This window comes from Myzus persicae, unplaced genomic scaffold, assembly GCF_001856785.1.
Source record: "Myzus persicae strain clone G006 unplaced genomic scaffold, MPER_G0061.0, whole genome shotgun sequence".
Lineage (NCBI taxonomy): Eukaryota > Metazoa > Arthropoda > Insecta > Hemiptera > Aphididae > Myzus > Myzus persicae.
The window spans coordinates 1-27,232 of record NW_019104194.1 but is presented as its reverse complement, the minus strand read 5'-3'; the positions used below and the strand labels follow the sequence as shown (position 1 = coordinate 27,232).

Sequence of the window (27,232 nt, the reverse complement as noted above, 5' to 3'; positions counted from 1 at the left end):
GTTTTTGGTCTTACGAATTTAAATTACATAAATACTATGTTATTGTTATCTTATTATTATCCAAAGTGAATTTTGGTAGCCATCAAAAACTTCAACTCCAAAAGTGGCCCTCCAACAATATTAATTGTTGATCTTTACAGTATTTATAATTTTTATATAGGTGGTACTTAGTAGGACTTATCGACCCACATAATATTACAACTTTGAACTTGAATAAGTAATCCAAATTACAAGGAATTTACTTGGTACATTTCGTCTTCACATAAATTGTAGTAACTATAGGATCATGACTCATACATACATGAAACATCATGACCTGAGTCTACTGCAGAGTTGTGAGTAGGTACTTACAGTATATACTATATTGACTACTGACACTTACTCAAATATTAAACCTTATTGGCGTATCATGTAGTGGGGGAAGCTCCAAGGACTTGATTGGTGGTGAAGGGAAGGGGGGTCATAATTTACAAAAAACTTTCGTAATACCTAATATAATACTATATATAGATGATTATGGGTACCTATGTTTTTTTTGTAGTTTTGTTTTTATAACAACATACAATGTTATAGAAATACTGGATTATGGGGGGCAGCCCAAGGTCTCCTGGAGCCATGCCTGTTATGTAATAATGTGGTTTGTTCCAGGCCGGATCCGGAGCAAAGATCTGGGGGGAGGGTACATGATTTTTTGTTAACGTAAAATTACAAATTACAATATTGGAATCATTGACCACCATGAACTAAGATAATACTATTTTAGTTTGTGCACCCCAGAAATCAGAATGACACGTATAATAATATATAATATTACCAGATATACATTATGTAATTAAATAATTTGAAATATAGTAATATCAGGTTCTGAAGAATTATTACAAAAATGTAGGAAATAATATGTCTGGGGGGAACTGGGCCCCATAGGCCCCCCTGGATCCGTCCTGGTTTGTTCAGTTTGTTATATGAACCAATATTTCCGTGAAGAAATTTGTTTTGGAGGTAAAATAATTTGTGTTATTATCGATTTCCATTCGTTATCATTATCTCGTAGAGCTTATCACTAAGTAAAATAAATGCAATGTAGATACTAGCTAGATACTGGGTCTACCTTACATCATAAATCGTATAGTATTATATTATTATTAATAAATACATAATTTAGTATTTACCTTTATGTTATGAAACATGAATATTTCAAGGAACACTTCAGTTCGTTTTATTGTTTTAAATTATCAGTAATTTTTAATAGTATTTAGGCACTTAAAGCAATAAGCATATTTTCCTTAAGTATACTTGGTTATCATTATTTATGATGGGAACAAAGTTTAAGGTTGTAATCAAATATAGTATTTTAAAAGTAATGTAATTCAAATTTGTCTGGTTCAAAACCTACAGACTACAGAAATGATGAAATTAGTTAATGATCCTTGTGGCATTTTTTGCATATTATTTACATATACTTCAATCATATACGCTGATTATGTAGTGATACAATGGGTTGTTTTGCACACTATGCAAGACAGGTAAAATGTTATTTTATTGTTTAACATTAAGATTTTTACTATTTTTTAATCATTTTAAAGCGGTTACTGAAGTTACATGCGTAAAAACATACCTAGTGCAACATTTAACAATCTAATAATTTTTCAACCTGGGTATTAATATTTCTTTTTCTACTTTTTAAAGTATTTTATATGAAGAATAATTACTTCTACAATTTTTAAACTTAAATAGGTACAAGTTATTCTAATAAGATTAACTATATACTTATAGAACTACAAAATTATTACAAAATCGTTTTAGTTATATCATTTTGAAATTCATTTGTATTATTATTTCTTTACATTATAGTATACAAATTATATATTTTTTAGCTTATGGGCTCCATTTCATATAGTGCTTTTCAATACATTTCTTTTGCTATTGACAGTATCACATTTACGAGCAATGTTTTCTGATCCTGGCACTGTACCTCTATCACATACTAATGTTTCTTTATCAGACTTACGGCAAGGTATGTTTATATTTTATTAGATACTATTATTTTATTATTGTAAATTATTAGTTGACAAATATCTATGACCCTTTCTATGACGTTTGTGAACATACCTACCTATATAGTTAATGAACCTTTAGTGAAAAGAGAAGATTGGACCATGTGTACAAGGTGTGAAGCATATCGACCACCCCGAGCTCATCACTGTCGAATTTGTAAGCGCTGCATTAGACGAATGGATCATCATTGTCCATGGTAATTGTTAATTTAAAAATAAATATTAAATGATTTATTTATTATTAATATTATTTATGATGTAACTTTTTTAATTTTTTACATAGGATTAATAATTGTGTTGGAGAAAAAAATCAAAAGTATTTCGTCCAATTTCTTTTTTTTGTTTGTATTATTTCTGCATACACTATCATGTTAGTTATAATGTCATGGGTGCGTGAGTGCCGTCAGTGTAAACTGTACGATATGGATACAAGACAAACACAAGTGTAAGTTTATGTGTAATTGAAATAACAATTGTAATTTGTAGTACACTGTTAGTATCACTGCTCATCTACAGATCATGTTTAATATTAAATATTATGTTCCACCAAGGATATCCGCAGAAATTTGTTAAGAAAGGGGCAAAATGTTTTCGTTTTTCAATTTTGGTTTCACTATCTGATTAGTGATAAAGTATTGTTAGTGACATGTTTTCTTTCATATAGGTAGGGAATGTAAAAATTATGTATGAATTATTATAATATGTAGATAGTTACAACTTAATCTTACACCATTAATTTTAGTTAATTAAAATGCAACTTTAAATTAAAAAATCCATATTTTTATAAATAAAATGTTAACATTGATTTAACAGTTTTAGGTTATTTATAAAATTAAATGTTTCGAGCTTCTATAGATTAAATATGATATCTAGATGTTTAAGCAAAAATCACCAAATGATTATAATATTTTGAGTACTTAAGTCTAAAAGTACTAAATGTAATTATCAATCGCTAGAGTGTTGCCAAGCATCATTTTCAAAACAAACTCTAGTAACTAATCACCGGTTAAAAAAAACCTAGATAACATCCAAACATTTTAAGAAAACAAATTTGTGATATTTTGTATTACCTAATGATTTTGATAATTGGCCCTCAAAAAAAAAGGCAAGAAGGGGCAACTGTATTTGTATTCCTCCCTCCGGATGCTTTTGACTGTACCAATATTTATAAAATTATATTATTTTTTAATAAAACAACTAAATTTAATTCATAGTTTTATCATAAATTCTAGATTAGGTATTTATTTTACAATTAATTTAAAAACATAATTTTTGTTGGTTTTTTAGCTTGCATTCGGTAATTTTAATAATGGAAAGTGCTCTCTTTGGCATGTTTGTTATTGCAATTTTGTATGATCAAATGGATGCTATTTATAATGATCAGACAACAATTGAACAAACAGTCTACAAACGTCCAAATCCATTACATAGATATATTTTTTCAGTTATTTGTCGGTGGCCAAAAATATCTAGATCTACATCCAAGCTTAATATTCGATCTGTATAATTTGTTTATTGTTACTTTGTTTAATTTATTAAAGTAGAAACTAGTTAAGTTTTTAAATTAATATTAAGAAATAAGCATATTAGGTGATGCAAAACCATTTAAACTTTGTGTTTTTAAAATTAATGAAGAACACAAAATCATAAAATAATTTAGTCTAAAAAAAAAACAAAGCAATGATTGTGTGCGATTTTACAATTTTATTTTTTTTTTTTTTACTTGCATTTACTATGGTACAAATTACCATCATATTTTTTCAATTATGGTGCATACTACACGTCATATGGTATATGTTCACTATGTTGTATGTCATATTATAATTTCTTCTTAGCTATATTTCTTTTATTATTATTATTATTCATCTTTTAAATATTCATTTCCAATTATCTCACGATTAACTCACTTATTTTGTCATAAACTCTAGCTTTTCAGTTTTATATTAAAACGCCTGTTATAATAAATTTTTCCCTAACTTAACTATTGTACATTATCCATGTAGAAATTACAGTTGAACAAACGTCATGCATAGTAGCATTGAGTATATATTACAATATATATTTTTATATTAGTAAATACTACATCAAAAACTGAAATTAAGTTTCAAATTTATAAAAAACACTGATTTGTCATAATATTTAGTTGTTTAATTATTATTTCTTATTCTTATGCTAAATGAGGCAATATTTTCATTCATAATCTGGTCCCTGTAACCTATGACTTTTTATTTTTTTTATTAATTTGTATTGCATGAAGTTGGAATGATTTTTATTCGTTAGTTTTTATTTTTATAAATTATATTTATTAACATGATATGTTTAAATTTAACTTGTTCATAAACCATCAATTGCTTGTATACTTAATATTATATTTTTTATTTTAAGATATCGAATAAGACGGTGCCAGATCATTAGAATATAATCATAAAATTATGTATTAGGTATTATTTATAAAGATCATCCTTAAAGCTGAACAGAACAATATCTTATGATTAGAGCGTGGATTTTTATGAAATTTCAAATTTTTTTTTTCACATTTTTGGGATTTTCATTAGTAATCTTTACGAATCATAATATGTAGAAACTAATGGTGTTTTTTTTGCATGTTACTACATATTTTGACAAAATTCAAAAAATTCAAAATGTATTGTGTATTGAAGTGAAAATTTAAGAAAGTGTATAAAATAATCATAACATTTGATAATACATTTTGAAGACAATTATTAAAATGAATAATTAATTTGCATTTTAATAATATTAAATTATAAATTACAGCATTTTTTGCTTATTAAGTAGATACCTATAATTATAATTATGAGTTCATTAATTTGTTTTAAATTATTTTTGAGTTATACATTTATTAACTATTAAATTATTTATTTTTACCATATTACACAATTTAATGTTTTTTTCTTGCATATTTGTTGCATATTTTCACACTTTTAGTGCATAAAAATTTGCTCTCTAATCATAATACATTATTAAAAATGATTAAATTCAAAAAAAAAAATATTTGAAAATGTAAATTATGCTTAGTGCATACTATTAATAAATAATTAGTTAGTTGTTTAATTTAAAAAAATTGAATGTGTATAAAATTATAAGCGGTTTTTTAATTTTTGATTCAGTACCTAGTATAAATTGTAATGATTATGATTTATAAATATTAAGGTATGGTGTTTATAGGTTTATTATAAATAAATTATATGATGAAAATATTACAAGAATTAATGTCCCAAAAATAATTCATTAAGTTGCTATATAATGACCAAATGTTCAATACACATTCTATACATTTCAATTGTAAACTGTTCAGTTTAGTTATATTGGATCTTGTATATTTTTGAAGATGTTATATATTAATAATTATGCAATGTATGTGGATTCCAAAATAAGTATATGATGTTAATATTTTTGAACATGGTGTTAAGTTTAACAATTTGTATAGTTCATACCTACTTAATAAGTTATTCAATTTGAATATGTAGTACATTTATGTATATACATTCTGAAAATTGTATTATATTGTTACATCTTTGTGTTATAATTTTAAATGTTTAAAAATAATATTTCTATGTAAAAAGTATATAATTTTGTTAAAAATTTGAATGCAATAATCTTTATTGTGTCCTAAGATATAAATATATAAAATTTAGCAAATAACTGTGTTACAAATGTTATAATATTACCTAGAGTCTAGATCAAGGATGGCAAATCCGTGGCACGCTTGCCCAAGGTGGCATGCAAAAAGATTTTGTAGGCACGTGACGTGTAGGCAACATTTTTACTATTATATAACATATAATATTATAGGACCTATAATAACCTAAGCTAACCTTTTTATACTAATACATTAATTATACAATCAAATTATGGTATAACAAAATACAATATTTTTAATATTTTTTTCATGGCACGCTCTAAAAAAAAAAAGTAATTTTGGGTACGCAGTGTTCAAAAGGTTTGCCATCCCTGGTTTAGATGAATAATTTTCCGCTTAGATAATTTAAATTCTTCCACATGTTATTGATCAAACTTAATATTTACTCATGCAGGATTATTTGCTAGGCAACAGAACTGTTGTTATTATTATATTTGATTTCTTTGATGCATTTAAAATTAGGTACTCTTTAAAAAATGTTTTATCATGAAGAATATGATGAACACATCACCGAAGAACCAAAAATTGATGATCAAAATTGTTTGTTAAATAGTAGTGATTTCATATCCAAACCAATTAAAAGTGTACGATGTACAATGGATGAAAATATATTACAACTTCAGTATCCTTTATCAGATAAAAATTTTAATGTTTAGTCGTAGGTACAGTCTATACTTAGCTAATTACAGTTTTTATAAAAATTTAAATATCTATAATCAATAAGTATTGGTTTGCTAATTAAGTGTGGTAGATGATATTATATAATATAAAATGATAAGTTGGTACTAAAAATCTTTTTTTTTATAAATACAAGTTAATTTATAGAGTGATTCCAGAAACTGCCATACCATCATTAACAGTGCTTGGGACTTAAAGCATTTGCTTATTTTTATGGATTGACTTAAAATGTAACAGAGTGCATGAAGTGCATGTCATGTTACAACACGTTAAATTATGAAGTATGAAATTACTTTTTTTTGCCGTTTTCAGCGATTTTTCAAAAATATACTTATTTTCAGCTTTTCTGATTATTTTTGCTTTTTGACCAGTTTTTCTACTTTTGTATGTTTTCTCCTGCAAAGTTGTGTTTGATGGAATTAAAATTGAAAAAATAATTCTTATCTTATTTATGTTGTCGAGAATTTAATAAATAAATAATTTTTTTTCAACTATATTTTGTAAATATCGTTTACAATTTATTTTTCAGAAAATCCCAGGAAAATTTCTCAAAATTCTTAAAGTCTCGAAAGTGAAGTTTAATTTTGTTTGTTTTATAAAGATAAAGATTTTTTTTTGTTTTTTTTTTTATTTTTAGTTAAATTAAAATTTTTTAAATACTTATTTAAGTGATTATAATGATGTCTTTAAGCGCCTATTTTAATGATTTTAAGTGCTGTAAGTCCCGAGCCCTGATCATAAGCAAGTAGGTAACTTGTTACCTTATTACTCTATTAATTGTGTGTAGTGGTAGTATTTCAGAAGATAAAAATCCTTAAGCTCTATACCCAAGTCATTCTTTTGGCTATGATTGCTGTTCTAAAATGTTTAATATATGTGCTGCAGACACGCATACAGTTGTGTATGCAGCAGGTAGTTATATAATTATGTTTGATATCAATGAAGGAAAATTGAATTTTAGAAAAAGTGCTGGTAATGGAGGAATAGGACATATAGCTGTAAGTTAATTTAAATATTTTTTAGAGCTTTTATATAACAGTAAGTTGATGATAATTCATTTTTGTTAAATTAGAAAAATCCCGTTTTGAGCCACATTGCAGTAGGAGAAAATTGCAGTAATCCACTGATTATTGTGTATGAATGGCCAACATTTGAAATAGTTAATGTTCTCAAAGGCAGTGCCGAACAACAATATAATTGGTTGTCTTATAGGTATTATATAAGATATTAATATATAATATATGTATTACATGAATAATAATTTGAATTATAGGTAATATTTAAATATTTGGTTAAAGTTATGTTGTTTAAAATGTTTAATCCTTGGTTATAAGAATTAGAGTAAACTATGAACTTAAAAATAACTTTTGAATTTTCGAAATTTTGATGATTTTCTCAAAATTTGAACTTAAAATGCATGTAAAAGAAAATCATGCGTAGGTGCCTATATGTATTTTTAAAATATTTAAATTGTTATTTTATTGACTTATTAGGAACATTATATTATTTTTTCAAGATTTTTGACACAATGGAATATATTTTATTGACATTTATGGAAAAAAACAAACTAAATAAATTGAAAATTGACTACCTATACTAATGTATTTACTATGTATAGGTAGGTACTACTGTACTAGTATGTCAATGCTAATCAATAATCAATATCAATACTAATTGGCAATTGCTATTGACTATATTGGTACAATGATAGGTACCTAAAGGTTAGGTACAATTTGACTGAATTAATTTTTTAATTGGACAATTTTTTGTACCCACAAAAATATTGCATTTATTATCATGAAAAGTGTAATTTAATGTGTCTGCTCCCTTCCGAGTACCTACCTATAATATATGAATTCAATTTTTATTTTCAGCCAAAATGGTGAATATTTGTGTTCACAAGCAGGGGAACCCGATAATACACTTACAATTTGGGATTGGAAAAAATCGAAAATAATTTTGAGGACCAAGTCTTTCAATCAGGATGTATACGTTTGTAGATTTTCCAACTTTATATCTGAACATTTGGTAACTGCGGGGTCAGGGCACTTAAAATTTTGGAGAATGGAAAAAACATTTACTGGATTAAAGCTCCGTGGTCAGCTCGGACGCTTTGGCAAAACAGAAATATCAAACGTCATTGGAATTTACTCGATGCCCGACGAAAAAGTAAAATTATTCCAGTCTTATACTTATTCATACCTAATCAATAATCACTATTAGCTATTGGCAAAAAAGAGTAGGTACCTACTGCCTACATATTACTATAGATACAGATAAATTTTGGTTATTGCAATGTTAATATTTGAATTAAAACCAACACATTCAGTTAGGATTCCAAAATTACGGTCGATTACCACGATATATAAATGTTCTAAAAATTAATGTAGAAAGATAATGAGGCAGAGGAAGACATGAAAACAGCTATTGTGAGTTAAGAAGATAAGCTCTTCAGTTCAGCTTATTCTCTTCGTTCTTTGTATTATGCTCTTGTTCGACCAATTAGTATAGAGTATAGCGCTGTTACTTGGCAATTTGATATTCTTATCTTGCTAAAGACTAAATACGAATTGAGTGTGTCCAGCATAGATTCTTAACATATGCCGCTTTCAAACTTAACTTGTTACACCTTTATTTCTGCCATCTTGAATTTTCCTTCAAAGTCCCTGACTTCATGGCGGAACGATGTGGATTTCCGTTTATTCTCTGATTCCTTAATAATTTATTAGATGCTCCTGACCTCTCTAAAAATGTTTCTTTTTAAGTTCCCTTTCACAACACCAGAAACCAAACTCCTTTTTATATTCTATCTCACTCAACTTCACTTAGGTTAACTTCATACTTAGGTTGGTGAACTTGGAATGACCTCTCTCCACACCCTATAGTATTTACATTTACTTAAATAAATTATCATCTTTTGTGTAATCTGTTATTATTATTAATGTTTCACTATAATTTCTTATTAAGTGTATCTTACTATATTATTATCCGTTGCAATACAATAGCCGTTCGGCGTTTATATTCAAAATAAATAAAGACGTGGAGTGACAAAGCTCTACGGAGGTAATAGGTATAGGTATAACTAATAGTTTTTAACTATCTATGATGCCCGACCCAATATATTAGTAATGGGTGAAGAAAAATAATTAGAAGAAAGCCCCAATTATTGCAACAAATCAACCATTCGCATCAATACGACTACCTACCTACAAACATAATAATAGTTCATTATGTATAACCCTAACTATATGAAAATAGGCATGAATATTGAATACCCTTATATTTTGTTAATTAAACATTAGGTAATATCTGGATGCGATTGGGGTAATATTTTGGTATGGGATGAAGAACTCATCGACGTCGAAGTGACGAGGAAGTTTAGGAAACCGTGTCATTCAGCGCCGATCATCATGTTTTTGTACTCCGAAAATGACTCTCTGTTGACGAGCATCAGCATGGACGGTACGATCAAATTCTGGTACTACCCTACAGTGGACACAGCGGACCCACCTGAAAATGACCGTGTACTGGAAATGGAACCGTCGTTTACGATCAGTGTCCAAGACTCTGTGGGCAACGCAAAAATCATGGGCATGTGTAAGATCGACGACGGCGACCACGAATCGAATGACTATTTCATCCAGGTAGGTAATTAACGCCGGATGAATTTAGCTATAATTTAGCTATGTATAATTAATTAATAATTATGATATTACGTATATATGTATGTAATATATAGGTACTACGCAGTATCTATATGTAGAAAATATAATTTACAAATATTACCTATACCTACTGTTAAGTTATATAATATACATTAATATACTATACAAAGTAATATAATGACAAATTAAATAACTTTTGTTCTAATCAATATTTAAATTTTTTTTGCATATCTATATAATTTTTAGGTTCTTGGACTACAAGTTTTTATTTTTATTTTTTTAGTACAGAAAATAAAATTTTTTAAAAAAATGTATGTAAAATAACCTATGTAAAATTTTTTTAAATATCGATACATTTTTTTAGTAAATTATTAGTATATTATGCAATCGTATGGTCATAGAAAAAAAAACAATAGTTGCCTAACGAATGATCAATTTATTTTATTTCATTTTTTTAAGTTTTGAGTGATTATACCCTACAACTACCTGTTAAATAATATAAAGAAATGAAAATAACATGCAATATAGGTAGATGTCAAATAGATAAATACCTAATTAAATATTTTTATTATCTTATCCTTTTTTTTTTGAATTGAGTAAACTTTTATCGGTTTCGTCGTTTAATTCGTTTAATATTATAGGACGGTAACGGGGGAATGTGGCTCGCTGACATCGAAATGGCTGCTGACGCGAAACCGCTTAGACGGCTAGCCAAGTTCCACGGCAATGAAATAACTTCTTTGCAATCATCGCCCGTCGGTTATTATCTCGCTACCACTTCGTTGGACGGTTGGCTTCATGTGCATGATGTCACCAACAAAAAGTTGGTATTCACTCACGATTTCAAAGTACCAATCACTTCATCAATTTGGTTACCGCTGAAGGTATATGATCTTCATATATTTTATGAGCACTTTGTTTTTTATCCACGATCAGACCTATTCAATATTTTGGTGCTCCCGTTCTATTAATTACACAATGGCCAGCCTTAGCCACATCCTTAAATATGTCACCACTGAACGTTGCTATAAATAATAATTACAAAAATATTATGATATAATGTTTAAATAAAATGTCTACTAATAATCTATGCAGATAGCCAGTTCAGGAGATGTTTTCGTTATTGGATTTCAAACTGGAATTTTAAAAATAGTCACTGTACCCCTCAAAAAAATTATTGAAGAAAAAACACAAAATATTACCAAATTAGTAGAAATACAAGTAAGTTGTGTAGCGTATAAGTCCTAACTTCAAATAACTTACTACTTTAATACTGTAACAGAAATAAATTATCAAAAATTATTGTGCAACAGTCAACAATCGTGTTGTTTTTCTTTTTAGAGTTCAAAACCTCATACTAGTTCTATCAGACATTTTGCCATAAACCATAGTGCCAAAACCCTTATATCTGGAAGTGATGATAACACAATATTTGTCTTCAATATAGAAACTGAACCTATCAAGCTGAGCCCTATTGGAATGTTCCCATTACCTGGCAAAGTCACTTTTATTCATTGGAAACCGTCAGAAGTAAAAATATTTTTATGTGGATAGGTACTCATATAGTCATATCATAGTAAATAGTAATCTACAGTAGTATAGTGCACTATTATAGAGCTGTGAATTTAATGCACTATAAATTCAGAAAAATTCTCTAAAAAACTTTAAGAAATGAATTTGAGTCTTATAATATTTAGTATAAAATGCTCTAGTAAAAAAAAGTTTAAAAAGTATTAAAACTTATGAAGTTTGATTGAAAAGAAAACATTATGGGTACTTTTAATCATTTTAATTGACGTACAAAAATATGATTGAAATAAAAATGAATCAATAAAATGTATGTAAAAAGGATTCTGTATGACAGAATGTTCTCAAAAATAGCATAGTTTACATTGCTCACGAAAAAAGGTTCCCAAAAAATATACTTGTTAATAATGAAATGTCTTTAATCGTAATTAATACAATCTTAATGAATGCGCCATATTTTTAACTTCCGCTTAGATTATGCAATATAACACATATAAGCTATACAAATGTATAGGCAAGTACCTGGACTAATAAAGATTAAAGACCATCATATACCTAAGTTATAAATGTATTTAAAGATAATATATAATATGTAGATTATGCTTGAACCTTGAGTTACCTTTACCTACGTACTTAAGTATTATATTTGAAAAATGAATTTTCCTACAAATGCACAGCCCTAAGTAATCATAGTTGAGTAAACTATATTTGAATGATGATTCCATTACTTGGAAAAATCACTTTTATTCGTTGGAGGAAATCTTCAAGAGTAAAAATATTTTTATGTGTTTACCGGGATAGTACCTAATACTAAACTAACCACTATAATTTCTATGATTGTTTTCATTGTTTAAATTTATTTTAGAAACAGATGGCATTAATAAGTTGCGTGAGTGGACATGTTGTTGAAGTGAAAGTTCCTACAACTCGTCCTTCGTACACCACAGAATCGTTTTTGTTGAAACTTGAATCGCGTATAATACAAACAATGAGCGTTAAGTCAGAAATACGCCGTCACCGATATTGTTCTGATTTGGAGCACAAAAAAAAAGATAAAATCAATAAAAAAATTGAGAAATTAAAAATTATCAGGGAAGAACACCCCGATGTAGAGATTGACGAAGTGTTATATTTTGAAGATTCTGTAGAAGTAGACGAAGAACCGCCAAAAATCTATATTCCCCCATCACCAAATCCCGTATTATTTGCAATTTACACTCCATCAGAGAAAGGTATATGGGTGTCGATTGATGGATATGATGCTGGTTATTTATACGAATATGATTTTAACACGTCTAGACCAGTAATGAATTCACACATATTAATACCATATAAAAATAATACTTCACTAACTGCGATTACAATGATGTAAGTATACCTATCTATTATATATTCATTTTATATACTAAAGCTACTCATGTACGCTATATTATACATTTATACCTAACCTGCCTACTAAAAAAACCATTGTACGCTACTCGATATTTTTCTCTACAAGGAAAATCTATGAATATGTTTTTTTTAATAATTAGAAACCATTACAACGAAAACATTACAAAAATCGATCAGAAAAAAAAAACGTATATTTTGAATTTACTTCCAGCAGTTCCAGCACAAAAATATTTACTTACCTATGTTAATAACAACGGCTGAACGGCATGTTATAATAATATATTCTGTAGTCTTTAAGGTGTAATAGGGCTTATTAAATGAAAACGATTTTTTTCCAATCTTTATTTTTTAATATACCTAATTTAAAGACGCTTGAGCTACACGTATAGTATAACATTTTTTGAAAAATTCAAAATATCCAATTCATAAATTTGGTGATTAGAAAAAATTTGACTGTAAAAACAATGAATTATTTATGTAAAATAGGTACCTATTTTTTTTTTTTAAATAATTTTTTGAAATCTCATCATTTTTGTCAGGTAGGTAAAGTTGATGTAAAAACCATTTTAAATTGAAAGAGTGTACTGTGTACATTTTTTAAAAATATTTTATGAGAATTTTTAAATAGGTACTTCTTACCTAATATTTAAATATTTTTTTAAAAAAGTTTTTACTTTTCAAATCAATGAGTTACCCCACAAAAATTTGACATTTCAAAAAATCATAAAACTATCTTTTATCATAAAAGACAAACCACTTGACTTCAATAAAATATGTTTTTATACTAAAAAGTTTTCTAAAAACCAGATTCGTAAATTTCTATTTTGAGAATTTCAAAAAAAAATGTAAATAAAAATTTAAGTTTTTATTTTCATTATTAAAAAAAAAGAAAGTATTATGCTTAAAGTGTAATGCACAAGTCAATAAATAATAATATAATATAGAAAAAAATATTGATCAGAACAAAAGTTATTTAATTTGTCATGTCTTCCTGCTGTTACACCAATACACCATGTATGCTTACTTACTAGTTTACTTATAAATTATGTTTTAATTGAGAGCAGAAGTAGGGGTTCTACTAGTGAAGACAGAGTACCTATTCTTTTACAAAATTATATAACTGTACACACCCCTGTCCAATTGTACCCTACTCAATAAAAACATTAAATCTAGAGGTGCAGATATTTCTTATTACACTTTTGCATATCTTTTTAATTTTTTTTTACAGTTCACACTTAGGTACCTACTTATAAGATATAGGTAAATTTACAATATTTAATAATACACAAAGAGTATGCACTATTATATAGGTAACTACCTAATATAATGTATATTTATAAATGATATAGTAATAATTATACATATACACACAAATACGCAAAATATTTTTAAAATTATCATAATATATCCTATTGCTTATTTTTCATGTTTTAATATATACCTCATTATATTTTCAAGTGGGACTGATCCATTAAAAATATTAATGGGATTTGCTGATGGTAGAATACGCCTTACAAACGTTCAACTCAATAATGTATCGGATTTTGGTGACTTTATTGAATATTCGGTTCATGACAACAAAAAAGGAAGAGTAAATATGTTGTGTTTCAGTCATGATAACTGTATGTTATATACTTGTGGTGATGATGGGAACATTTTTAGTTTTATGGTTCAATATGATAATAAAGTCGTTGAGAAGTGTATGATTTCCATTTCTGAATTGCCTCAGTTGCCTGTATTTTGTGTAAGTAACATATAACATTCCTATTTAATTATCTTAAAAGTAAAAAATATAAGTATTCATTTATAAATTAGGGAGAAGACATATTAAGTATTAAAGAAGACCTAAAACTAAGTTTAGAAGAGAGAAAGATTCATAAAAAAAATCTCAAAGCTTTAAACTTAGCTAATACAGAAAAGGATAAGACTAGTTGTTTACTACACAATTTGAGAGATAAGTTCAAACAAATTTTAATCAGCAACCAGTCATTACCAGAAACAATGCAATTATCTGATGACTATTTTAAATTAGATGAGCGAATCAATAGTTCACTTATTAAAGAAGCACAATCTGAAATGGATAAGTTACATTTGAAGCTAGCGTTCGATTACGAGAAGAGCTCATTAGGTCTTAAGTATTTGAAAAGTTATTTTATCGATCCAATAGTAACTAATAAGTTTGCAGTTAAAGCAATTTTGTATGTGTAATTAATTGTACATACATTTTTTGTGTAGGTGTTAATTTTGTTTATATCTATGTTTTAAATTAAATATTTCCAGGAGAGATGTAGAAGTCAAAACATTATACCACAAAATGCGTGATAATTTATTTAGTAGCTTAGTAGACAAATTTGTATCTAAGAAACTTCCAAAACCACAGTAAGTAATACATTTTAATAAAACTATAGCTTAAGTATAGTAAAAATGTTTAATAAATTGTAAATGTTTAACTACGCTGCTAAGGCTTGAGGAAATAAAAGATCCAAACAGTGTAAGGTCTGTATAATTTCAAATTAAGTATTCTAGCAAATTGACAAAATAATATATTGTATTATAATATATTTAATACGATCATTGTATATTTATAGAAGACGTGGATCAACAGAATTAAACAAAGGAGCTCACACTCAGATACCTAATGTATCAGAAACTGAAATATTTCTTCGAAATGTACTAGAAGAGTATCCTTCTTTACCAAAGAAAATTCAGAGTGCCATAGATAGGTTTGCTGCTAGAAGAGATTTTGAAAATCAAGAAATTCTTAAAATTCAAAACATGTATAACAATAAGCCAGCTAATAATAATAATGAGGAAAAAGCATTACTAGATAATGCTTGCAATACTATTGGCTATTTGAACTTAAAAACAGGATCGGATTTCAAACTAACTGAAAATGAAACTATTGCAATGGAAGATAAATTTGAACAATACATTAAAGTTAAAAAAGAGGTTAATTATCCATTATTCAAAATATTTTAAAATAACTTTCTTATAAATACATTCTTATTTGTACCTACCTATGTATTTATGTAATAGGCATACAATTTGAAAACAACTTTTAATGAAAAAGTGTTAGGCCTTAGACTACGCAAAATAAGTTTAATACATGATTACGAACAATTTAAGTTTGATGTTTGTATGATTCAAAAGGAACTTAATAATCCAGAAATAACGACTCCGTCAAACTTCCCTGAAGTTGTAATGGATGAATCTATTGATGTAAGAATCAATTTAAAACTATAGTAAATTTATTATCATTATTATAGTTATAAAGATTGTAGTAAAATATGCTTTGACTATGAAGTAGGTACCTATCTAAATTATTACTTTCAAACATGATGTCTTTTAACAATATCCAACATACATCTCTAGTATAAATATTTATTTTATTTTTTATACCATTATAATACATAATAGAGCCTCTTCCAGTGTCAGATTAAACATTTGTGTGCCCCTGGTAGTTGAAATTTCGGAGCCGCTAGAAAATTATAACCTACGTTTTTAATATTAATCCTCAGTCATTAAAATAAGCAGTTTCAATAATAACCAACTAATTTTAATAAATAAAAACAATGTCTATATTATATTTGGATCACTAAAACTATCAAAAATGTATTAATATTTTTATTTTTCTACTAATCACAAAAAAAATATTCTTAATCAACTATAATATAAAACAGAAATGAATTTTAATTAAATTAAATTGTAATTCCTAATTTAAAAAATGTGAACGTCATATTTTCAGTGGTCAATGAAATCTTGCAACATATGATGGTAATGTTTGTTGCCGTCTGATAATACACAATAAATTTGACAAAATCCAAAAAAATATAAAATACTGCATGCAATAAAAAAACAAAGGTTTTCCATTTTTGCTGGGTTTCTAGGTAGGTGCCTACTGACTACTTTCCTTTATGATTAGTCCGGCACTGGCATCTTACAAGGATGATGTAGATTGAAAATTTAGAGTTCATAATCTTATACACAGGTGAGTAGTCAGGTGTAACCTACTACAATCTTGTAAATTTCCTTATTTGTTATTAGGTAGGTAATAAATTATTTAAAATTATTTATATATGTACGTAAATGTTATTAATGTAATGTAACCATTAGGCACCATTTGGTACTAGCCTGTACTATTTATAAAACAAAATAAAATAATATTGTATAGTTTAAACATCGCCATATAACAAAATATAATTTTGTTTACCAATGTATATATATACAGGAAATAGGCAGGTATCTAATTGCTGATTTTTGATCTAATTATGTTTCAGCCTAGCTTCATTGATTTATTTGAACCTAATGGTCATTGGGATCCGACAGATTTGATTTTAAAGCCGGGAAAAAGTCATATTATGTATACGAATGAAATTCTTGAAGAGCTTACTCATTTAGAAATCATTATGCAAAATATGAGGAAAGAACAATTGAAATATAGACACATGCATTTGCATGAAACTATGTTAACAAAAATCAATATGTTTGATGACGATTTAATGGAATTGGATAAAATGCGAAAAGATGTTAAACTCCAAATTAAATTTCTTGATTTATTGGCTTTAACATTTGAAGAAGAATTGATTATTTTAAATGATTTTGATTTAGTTGAAGATGAATATTTACAAGGTGTATACCTTAAAACAGGTTTACAAAACAATAAAGTTAAACAAGTAATGTATTTTAATTAACTGCTACCAATTAAATATGCTAAATATACATTTTAATATTGCTAGATACAAAGAATTCGAGAAGAAATCAAATATTTGAACGATATTATTAATAACAAATCAAATATGCTAATGGACATTCAACATACTTTTGATATGGAAATTAGGAATGATAGTTTTGCTAAACATCTTAAAAAAATTTTCAAAAAAAAACTGAAAGTACCTAAACTCAAATCTGATGATGCTGATGGTACATTATTATGATAATACATTTAATTACATAATTTAATTATTTTTATTTATTTGATAATTTCTTACCAAAATAGTTGTTTAAAAAAGTAATAAATTTACTTTAAAATATGTATATTGATGGAAAATACATATTCATGTTTTAGATACACTTTCATCATCTTCATCCAATGGAAGTGACGAATCTGATTCCGAATTTATAAATGAAAGTCCAGAATCATTTACAGCAATGAGTCGAGTAGTGGTATTTGACGAAAAAGTACTACCATTAGGCTGCGATCCAAAATTATTTAATATTACATTAGAGTTGAGGTCAAAAAAATATGAGATTGAACAAACCATAGAGGATAATAAAAAAAAAATGGATGTTCTTAATACACGTTTAAGTTTAACATATGAAGAATTTGATGCCATTGAAAATGAATTGAAACAAAATATAAATGAACTAGAAGCATATCGGGTTAGAATTTTACCATAATAATTATTATGTTTCTGATTTTGGGTAGGCATAATACCTTAAATGAGTAAAATGTAACCCCATTAACCACGCACTTGCTCCCCTGAAAGAATGCTTCCTCAGTAACACAATCAATTTAAAGTAGAATATCAAAATTGTTCAAATTTTATCAAACCGGTCAGTATAATAATTTAGTAGGTATCAAAATCAATATTTATATTCTATCATTGACATATTGGATGGTATATTTTATATTCATTTTTATTTTTGTATCATGTATGTATTGATTTAATCGTTAAATCCTTAAGATGCCAATACATTATTCAAGTAGACAGCAAGAGTCAAATCTTAGTGGTGTCACTACCTAATATTCTTACTTATGAAACAATTTTATTTTATATAGAAATAATGACATTTTGGATTATAGTATTTTGATAATAATAATTCCACTAATACATTTTTTGAGTTGTGTATTTTTGTTTAGTAACTATTTTTTCAGGGGTGCAATTTGTACACTGTAGTTCTGCAGGTGCAGGAGTTTATTATCTCCAAAATAATAATTTGATTTAACTTAATATTTATATTGGTATGTTTATTAATTTGTATGTATTATATTTGTTTAAATATAGATAAAAAAACAGTTGAAACTAAATGATATTAAAACCACAATTGTATTAAATAAATCTCAAATGACCAAAGCTAAATTATTAAAATGTTGTATCTTATTATATGTAAATGTTATGCAAGATCTAACAAATAGAGTGATGGAGTTAAAAAAAGAAGAAAAAGAGATAATACATACATTAAAAAATGAAAAGTTAGTTGCTAAACAGTTTCGTACAGAAATAACCAAGATGGAGAACATTTTAAAAAATTATAAAGTAGCCATTAAGGACGAAATGATAAAGAAATTTAAAATTGAAACGGATTGGAATTTTTTAGATGAAATGGAAATTACTATAATCAACTATATGATTATTAAATCAAAGTCAAAGGCCAAAGATACAAAGGAACGTTTTGTTCAAGAAATAAGACTATTAGAAGTACCTATACCTATTACAATATTATAATATAGGATATAGAAACATCTGTGTTAGATATTATCTACTATTTTAAGAATTTTTATATTTCAGAATAAAATCAGCACTAAAACAGAGTCAATAATTGATTTATTAAAATGGAATACATTCAAAATAAAAATCTTAAAAGATGTTTGTGCAAACATAAACAAAATTCGACATTGTTTGATGGAACAAGAAAAAAATAATGTAAGTATTAATTAATATTTTTTCAAATAAGTAGTTACATAAATTTAATTCTCATCTTTAGGTATCATGACTATTAGTTGATTAAAATGTTATTCCCATTGACAGACCTTTAAACTAGCTTATAGATTTATCATTTATGGTCCCATTGTACTTAAACATAGAAACTTATTATCATGAAGCGTTTAAAAAATAATTTTGAACATATTTTTTAACATTAATTCATTAATACTTAGATTATGATAGATAATGAATGTTTACCTACTGTTCACTCTGTATACTTCTACATAGCATATAATTTTCAAAAACCAATAATACGTATTATAGTATTATTCCTACCCTCCTTATAATAAATATTTGTTTTCTTATACACAGATAAAACTTCAAAGTTTAACAATGGAATCATCATTTACTACGGAACTCACTACCATTAAACTTACATATGATACATTATTAAAGCAAAAACAAGACATTAGTGAGAAAATAAACATGTACAAATGCAAAGGAAAAATGTTCCCTCCTATAGTAAAACAATCGTGCACAAAATTAATACAAAACCAGGCGGTCAATGACCGGTCGTTGGCTACATCTGCCACTCCACAAGAGGAGAGCGAGGAGTCATGGACAATCAACGATGAACAACTTACTTACAATATGGAATTTAATGTTGAACCTAAGAAATTAACTTTTTCCAAACAATCAATATCACGGTTAACAAAACAGTCACCACACTATGATAGTTTTGAAAATGTCGATGAAGGATATAGAACAAACAAGTGGATGACTTATTATGATGAAGAAGCAATACCGAATACAGATGCCATAGGAGACTTAGTGGAATATAATGATTTTAGAGAGAAGATTGAGACACAGAACAGCTTGTCGGATGAAAACGAATCTAATGGTAGCCACAATAATATTTATGGCGATGATAAATCTAAAAGTTAACACAAAGAATGAAATTAAACAAAATAAAATATTAAAACAAAATTGATACAAGGTAGGTACAAACATTTTTTTTAAAAGTTCAATAATTAATGTGAACATTAAATTTCTTAAATATTGGGGAAGAAACTTAAGAATATATACAAATGAAAAAAATAACATTTATTATGATTAATGGCATCAGTATCATCAGATTTTATTTTAAGTATTTAAAATTTTTTTTTGAAATTTTATTAAAGATGTTTAGAAAAACGATTATTTAAAAGAATGTTGAACATCTATTCAATTTATCTATTTAATGATAATAATATTTAAATATTTTATTTTTTCTTGAATGTTTTGTATCTAGCAATATTAAAATGTTTAGTTAAATAATAATTGATGGCAATTTATTGAAATATATTATTAGGTTCTTGGTTAAATTTATATTTGTATATACCTATTTATTTATTATATACCTATTTTTATAAGTACACTAAACCTGTCATACAAAATAATCAATAGTTCTTATTTGGTGGTTCGGTGAGGAGCGGTTGTACGCTTAATCTGCGGAAATGCTCTGAGTGTATGTACCGACCGGTGTTGCTAGCTCCTGGATGGGTGACCAAATTTAAGCACCAACATCTTGCCACACATACAATAAGTGTGTTCTAAAACCAACCTCCCCCCTACAAGCAGCTAATGGCCATAGCCGGCGAGCTTTGGTTTAATACAAAAAACAAAAATTCTCACTTAACCAATTACTCTAGATGCATTTTGTGATATACGGATACTATTTTAAATATATTATGGATATTACTTTATTTCTAATCAGTAGTTCTTATAAATTAATTTTATAAATACGGAACATTTTTAAAATTATTAATACTTAAATATTAATTTTTGTAAATGCATTATAAAATCATGTAGTTAAAATCAAAATATTAAAAATATATATTTAACAAAATTAAACTTCTATTTTACCATTTTTATTAATCACAGATTATAATTTGATGTTATTACTTAATAAAAAGATACATTATTCTTAGAAAAAAAAGGAATGACATAATAATAAAATAACATAATTAATATAATACACACACAAATATGATATTCTTATTTTAAGCCCTTGTTTTTGACTTTCCAGTTTTAGTTTCAAACAATTTACGAACAAAATAAACTTGTAAAGTTGTAGTTCCCATTATTAACAAAATTTGCATTATAGACCATCTGTTCACATATGTTTTGTTATCAACTAATAAATTATAATCACGATTTTCTTGACTGCGGACATGGTGTTGATGTTGCAACATGTGATTTATGTTATTTTCAACTGATTTCACCGTAGACTGTAACAAATAATAACAAATATTTGATTTCAAAAGTTTCATACATCAAATACATAGTTGATTTATAGTATCCAACAGTATATTACATACAATGATACACCTAGCAGTTGTGACAACTATTTGAAAAATTAACCACAGTATGCATAATAATATGACTTATGTAGGTATAGTATAAGTTGAAAGTATTTTTATACCTACAATGGTCAAATAATGAGATTTAAGTGATTGTGGATAAGTGGGTGGGGTAGGCAGCATACAATTTGATTTGCAACATATTGTTATTGGATTCTGTGTGTCACTGTGTAACAAATTATACCTAATTTTAAGCAATTATGTAGCTATTCTTCCAACTACCTAATTTAATTGAAACATGTTCATTTTTAATATGTTTTAGTGATTCATTAATAAGAATTGTATACAGGACGTATCAATTAGTTTTTAGACTAGTAGTTATTCAATAACCTTCAATTTTAGGAGTATTTAATTTTTTTATGAACCATATAATGTACAATTATAATGTATAATGTATAATTATATAACCAATTATCAGAAACACCAAAATTTAATTTACAATGTAATTAGATTAAAATGTACCCATATTATTTTGTATTTAGATAAACTTTAATAAAATCATTTTTACACATATTATCACTTGCTCAAATACAGATAATTAGGTACATATTTTATTTAATAATGTTTATATACTTTGATTTAAATGAATGACAAAAAAAAAAAAACAAATACTACTCCTACTAAAACAAAATAAAATGTAATTAATAATTTAATAAATTATATATATTATTTATTATAATTATTCAGTGATGTTACAACCATTCAACCACCTCTAATTTATGTTATAATCTATCTTAGTGTCTCAGCTATAGTTATTCTTAGCCAACAGAACTGTCCAACGAGATTCATTGATGAATTTGTTTGTTATGTTGAGAGTGGTGGCTAAAAGCGTTGTGTTGATTTTACTATTTTAGGCTAACATAAAGCTAATTTTTTATAAAACATTGTACTGACTGTGGATACTGAATTGTTCCCTTACTTTTAACTGATTAAACTGGATGTGTTGTAATTATAGATCTAGTTATCAAAATTAGTATTATCACAAAAATGTTTCTAACTTTTTTTTATACACCTCTACCTATGTATATTTTCATTTAAAATCTTTTTAAGTATATATGTTACCCGAAATGTTGACAATTTAGGAAATTATGACAGTTCCTAATAGCGGAAGGAAATGTTATCATGCATCGCCTTCTTACATGAAAGCATTGGCGATTATGATGTTGCAGGTCACATGGACTGGCTTTAAAATGTAACTATTAGAACAATAACTTACACTTATGTGTTTTATTTAAAGTGTTCTTACCTGTCCATACAACACGGTCAGCTTAGTGGTGTGTACAGTGTATATACTAAATACTTCTTAATGCAGTATGTATTATTTTGTTAAAACAAAAATGGGTAAAAATGTAAAAAAACTTTAGCTACACAAATTAAAGCGATTAAAAAAAAAATGTTTGACAACACTTGATTTTTTAATACAGTAATAGCAGGGTACTTAATAATTATGTTTGATAAAAGTAATAATTAAATTGGACAGATTAAATTAAAATATCTAAAAAAAATACATGGTATCTTTGCCAGATATTGTTAAGAAATTATAACATATACTAGGCAATGATATCATTTCTTGTCAATATTTTCTAGGAACTGTTATCATTTCCTAAATGTCAACATTTCCAGTAACATATACACACTCATCATACAAATATAAACAGCATTCAAATTAAGTACTAAGAACACAACATAACAGTCAAATTCAACATAATATTCTATGAATAATAAATAATGACTTACAACCAACAACAATTTTTGCATAGCCGCCACTCTTTAAAGGAGCCAAGAAAATCTCATCAGTCGGTTTTAGATGATTTTTTAGCTAAGAATAGCACTTCTAGAGATAGGTCTAACACTATTCTACAAGTATTGGTTGTAATTTAAAAGTCGGCTATAACTCCAATCAACAAATATAATTTTGTTGATTTAATACTTAAATATTTTTATTATTCTATTGGCAACATTGTAGTTTTATATTTCATTTACAATCTTTTAGTTCTGAGATTCTTTAATTGATATGTATTGGTATATAAATATTATTGCTTATGGTTAATTTTTGACAATTTATTAAAATACTTGTTTTTGGATAAAAAGCACTTCACCAACTCATGCAAATTTTTTGATTTTTATTTATGGAACTTACTTATATTAACTTTCCTCTCCCTCCCTTACAGGTTGGCTATTTTAGCCTCAGGGGGAGGGGGGAGTATTGTGGGTTCAGCTTTCAACTTACTCAAGGTATAGAGGACCTAGAGTTTGGGGACTGAAGCCAGCAGACGAAGGAAGTCACTAGAATAAATACTTATATTACTAATATTTTATAGTGACACTTAAGTGTATAACTTAGTTAAGTTAAGTTTGTTCTCCTATATACTGTAATATTTTTAGATATAAAATATTTATCATTTACATGTTTAACTTAACACTGAAACATTGATCAATATTTAAAAAATTATTATATTCCCATAACTAAATATGTAATTTGCACATCACTTGACTGTCCGGTTAACAAATTTTGATTGCACCATTGTACTTAAATAGTTAATATAAGTAAGTCCCCTCCCCCCCCAAAAAAAATCAAAAAATGTACATGGGGAGGTAAAGTGCATTTGTTCCATGTTTTTTTTAAAAGACTCACCGTAAAATTTTCAACGCCGACATTCATGTCTTCTATTTCTTTATGGTATTCATCCCATTTATCATACCTGAAAATAAACAAGAACCGTTTAAATGTGAATAACTTCTCACTTCTATAAATGTAATGTTTATCATACTAACCTAATGACTGTAATGTACAAATTTACTAATTTGGCAGCAAATTTGGAAAACTGATTATCTATACAAACACTGTAATAACCTCCTGTGGACTCTTGGTCTTGGTAATCTGAACTAGCTTTCCACTGATACGGGTGAACAATCTGCCCGTTGGGATGTCTGACAGCAAAACCAGCCATTCCGTCACCCCCTCTCAGCACCTGTCAAAAGCAACATAGTTGTTAGGTTGTAGGTATTTAAAAAGCACGAAAGCAGTCACAAATTATTTATAATATCCGCACCTGAGCGCTTGCGTAGAATGTTGCTCCTGGGTTGACAAATTGAAAATAACAATCCTCTTTGCCCGGGTCGATGATCACTTTGTAATCCATCGCGACGGCCGGCAAAGTTTCGTACCACGGCGCCGTAGGTTGAGCCGGTGGTAACTGCTGTTCTTGGCCGGGTATTGGCTGTGCTTGGCCATTCACGTCGTCCAACATCGTGAAAAACAGAGCGAAAACACAACACAGACTAAACGTCAGTGGCGACGGCCGATGGACGGCTGTCCTCTTCTGGCGTCCAACGATCATAACTGTAGCGTCAGCGTTGCAAATTTGCTTTTGAACACTGCAATCTAGTTTGGGGTAAAAAAATGATGCTCACAGCTGCGCGTTCGAAGACATTTCGCCGTTTTCTAACGAACCACTTTCACCCAATCCGCAGATCAAAGTCAACCGCCTACAGAACTCGCACGACACATCGGCATATTATCATTAATGTAATATCACTAATATCATATTATTATTATTATTTTACCAGTCTACACGATTTTGTAATTGCGTGTCATACATGAAGTTCGGAGCGAATTAGTTTGCTTATCAATTAATTGTTATCTACACGCTGTGGTATCACTGGTATCAAAGACCTATTAACATTGTTAATAGGTGTATGACTGGTATCGTGGTGAATTGATATAATTTGATTCAATTTATAATCGGAATTTTAAACTTTTTCTCGGTAACAAATATAATTATTTTACTATTTATAATTATTATTCGATGCTATATTTGTAGTGCTGGCCTTTGGTCCCAATTTTGAAAAGCATGTTAGGACGAATAAGAAGATATTCATAAATCATTCTCCGTTTCTACTTTAAAAAATTGACGATTTATTGATTTAACAATATTGCTTTTACATACAACCCCCCGTTCACTGATTTATGTTGATTACATTTATTTAAAAAAAAAAACGTTTATTCATCCTTAATATTTTTAAATTGCTAGAATATCAAAATGTCACAAAATATTACCATGTACCTACGCAAAGACAATGCTAATTTAAGAATTCGGTGTCAAGTACTTATGTTGAACCTACCTACAGTTATCCGTTTTTGAATCATAATGAAATATCAAAAATTGATTGAAGAGAATTAGTTAAATTTAGGATGAAAAATTTGAACTTCAAACGCTTGATAAATGAATATGAATAATATGATTTGCTGGTAAACTTTTATTTTGTTATAGGTAGGTAGAAAAACATATGAGGAATCTTGTGTTACATTTTTGCATAGAGCTTATACTACTAGACAAGTAATGACAGTATGGAAACCGTAACAACATAGAGCGCACTTTTTGATTACTCGATTAGTCGATTACTAGTTATCGGATTACTCGTAAGCATAGTAGAGCGGGGTAGCAGGGCAAAATATATGGATATATTGATTATTGTATTTTTTTGTAAAGCGAGTCTACATCACTGTGAGAATTTGATTTATAATAAAGTTAAAATATATTTTTTTTCAATTACCTAGGTACAGGGTTTTATTATTTTGTAACCTACATATAACTGATGTTTGTAGGAGTCATTGTAATGGATGTATTACATTTTAACTCAATGATTTAAAATCATTGTATACGAAACACTATTCTGTGCGAAGAAGGTATACTATTAGCCTATATACTACTAAATATATTATATGGTACCTATATTTATTTAATATTAAATAATTGAATTAATTTCCAACTATGCATTGTTCACTTGTATTTCTAGTATAATAAATAAAAAAGTAAATAATATAAGTATTGCGAATTAAATTATTATTAGGTATATATTTATGTATCCTGCTTTAATTTAAGTTTTAACGTGTAAGTACTATAAACTATTTTTACCTAATTCTTTAACGCATCAATTTGTGCTGCAGAAACTTTAGGAACGATTAGAGATATGCTTTGTTTAGACATTTTCAATGTATACATCAAACTATGACAGGAATCACTGTCACTAGCCAATGGTGGCTAAGAATCTTAGTGTTATTGCCAATCTTTCATTTACTGGTATAGAATATCTACAATGATCTAACAAAATCTAGACTCTAGTTCTTAGTTGTCATGTTTGGTTTGGTCTAAACAGTTGGTTTCTCGTAGCATATCTGTATTATTGGATCAAATCGGAACTTATG

At 27.4% G+C, this 27,232-nt stretch overlaps 3 protein-coding genes across 6 annotated transcripts; 2 read left to right on the top strand and 1 right to left on the bottom strand.

The window, feature by feature from the left end:
- The first annotated feature begins 1,084 nt into the window (after positions 1-1,084).
- LOC111039822 (palmitoyltransferase ZDHHC3-like) lies at positions 1,085-4,729 on the top strand. Of its 2 annotated transcripts, none has more exons than XM_022323468.1 (5): positions 1,085-1,523; positions 1,875-2,014; positions 2,137-2,251; positions 2,338-2,499; positions 3,342-4,729. In XM_022323468.1, exons 1-5 carry the CDS (start codon positions 1,405-1,407, stop codon positions 3,559-3,561), a joined length of 756 nt encoding a protein of 251 aa, XP_022179160.1. In that variant the 5' UTR covers positions 1,085-1,404; the 3' UTR covers positions 3,562-4,729. The 2 variants fall into 2 exon arrangements, with proteins under 2 accessions (XP_022179160.1, XP_022179159.1); XM_022323467.1 differs by having other exon boundaries at positions 1,405-1,523; positions 2,122-2,251.
- A 1,253-nt stretch (positions 4,730-5,982) lies between these two features.
- LOC111039821 (cilia- and flagella-associated protein 44-like) lies at positions 5,983-20,864 on the top strand. Of its 3 annotated transcripts, XM_022323463.1 has the most exons (21): positions 5,983-6,337; positions 7,226-7,391; positions 7,466-7,605; positions 8,268-8,562; positions 9,696-10,037; positions 10,700-10,942; positions 11,154-11,279; positions 11,400-11,588; positions 12,451-12,953; positions 14,436-14,721; positions 14,793-15,175; positions 15,258-15,356; positions 15,441-15,473; positions 15,566-15,926; positions 16,014-16,196; positions 17,255-17,650; positions 17,714-17,897; positions 18,043-18,356; positions 18,983-19,396; positions 19,487-19,621; positions 19,994-20,864. In XM_022323463.1, the coding sequence occupies exons 1-21, from the start codon at positions 6,192-6,194 to the stop codon at positions 20,564-20,566; spliced, it is 5,511 nt and encodes a 1,836-aa protein (XP_022179155.1). In that variant the 5' UTR covers positions 5,983-6,191; the 3' UTR covers positions 20,567-20,864. The 3 variants fall into 3 exon arrangements, with proteins under 3 accessions (XP_022179155.1, XP_022179157.1, XP_022179158.1); XM_022323465.1 differs by lacking the exon at positions 15,441-15,473; XM_022323466.1 differs by lacking the exons at positions 19,487-19,621; positions 19,994-20,864 and having other exon boundaries at positions 18,983-19,170; positions 19,296-19,375.
- A 645-nt stretch (positions 20,865-21,509) lies between these two features.
- On the bottom strand, positions 21,510-25,560 carry LOC111039820 (transmembrane emp24 domain-containing protein 6). Its single transcript, XM_022323462.1, has 4 exons — positions 25,077-25,560; positions 24,799-24,995; positions 24,659-24,725; positions 21,510-21,891 (listed from the first exon to the last, which is right to left on the bottom strand). The coding sequence occupies exons 1-4, from the start codon at positions 25,362-25,364 to the stop codon at positions 21,664-21,666; spliced, it is 780 nt and encodes a 259-aa protein (XP_022179154.1). The 5' UTR covers positions 25,365-25,560; the 3' UTR covers positions 21,510-21,663.
- Positions 25,561-27,232: the final 1,672 nt, after the last annotated feature.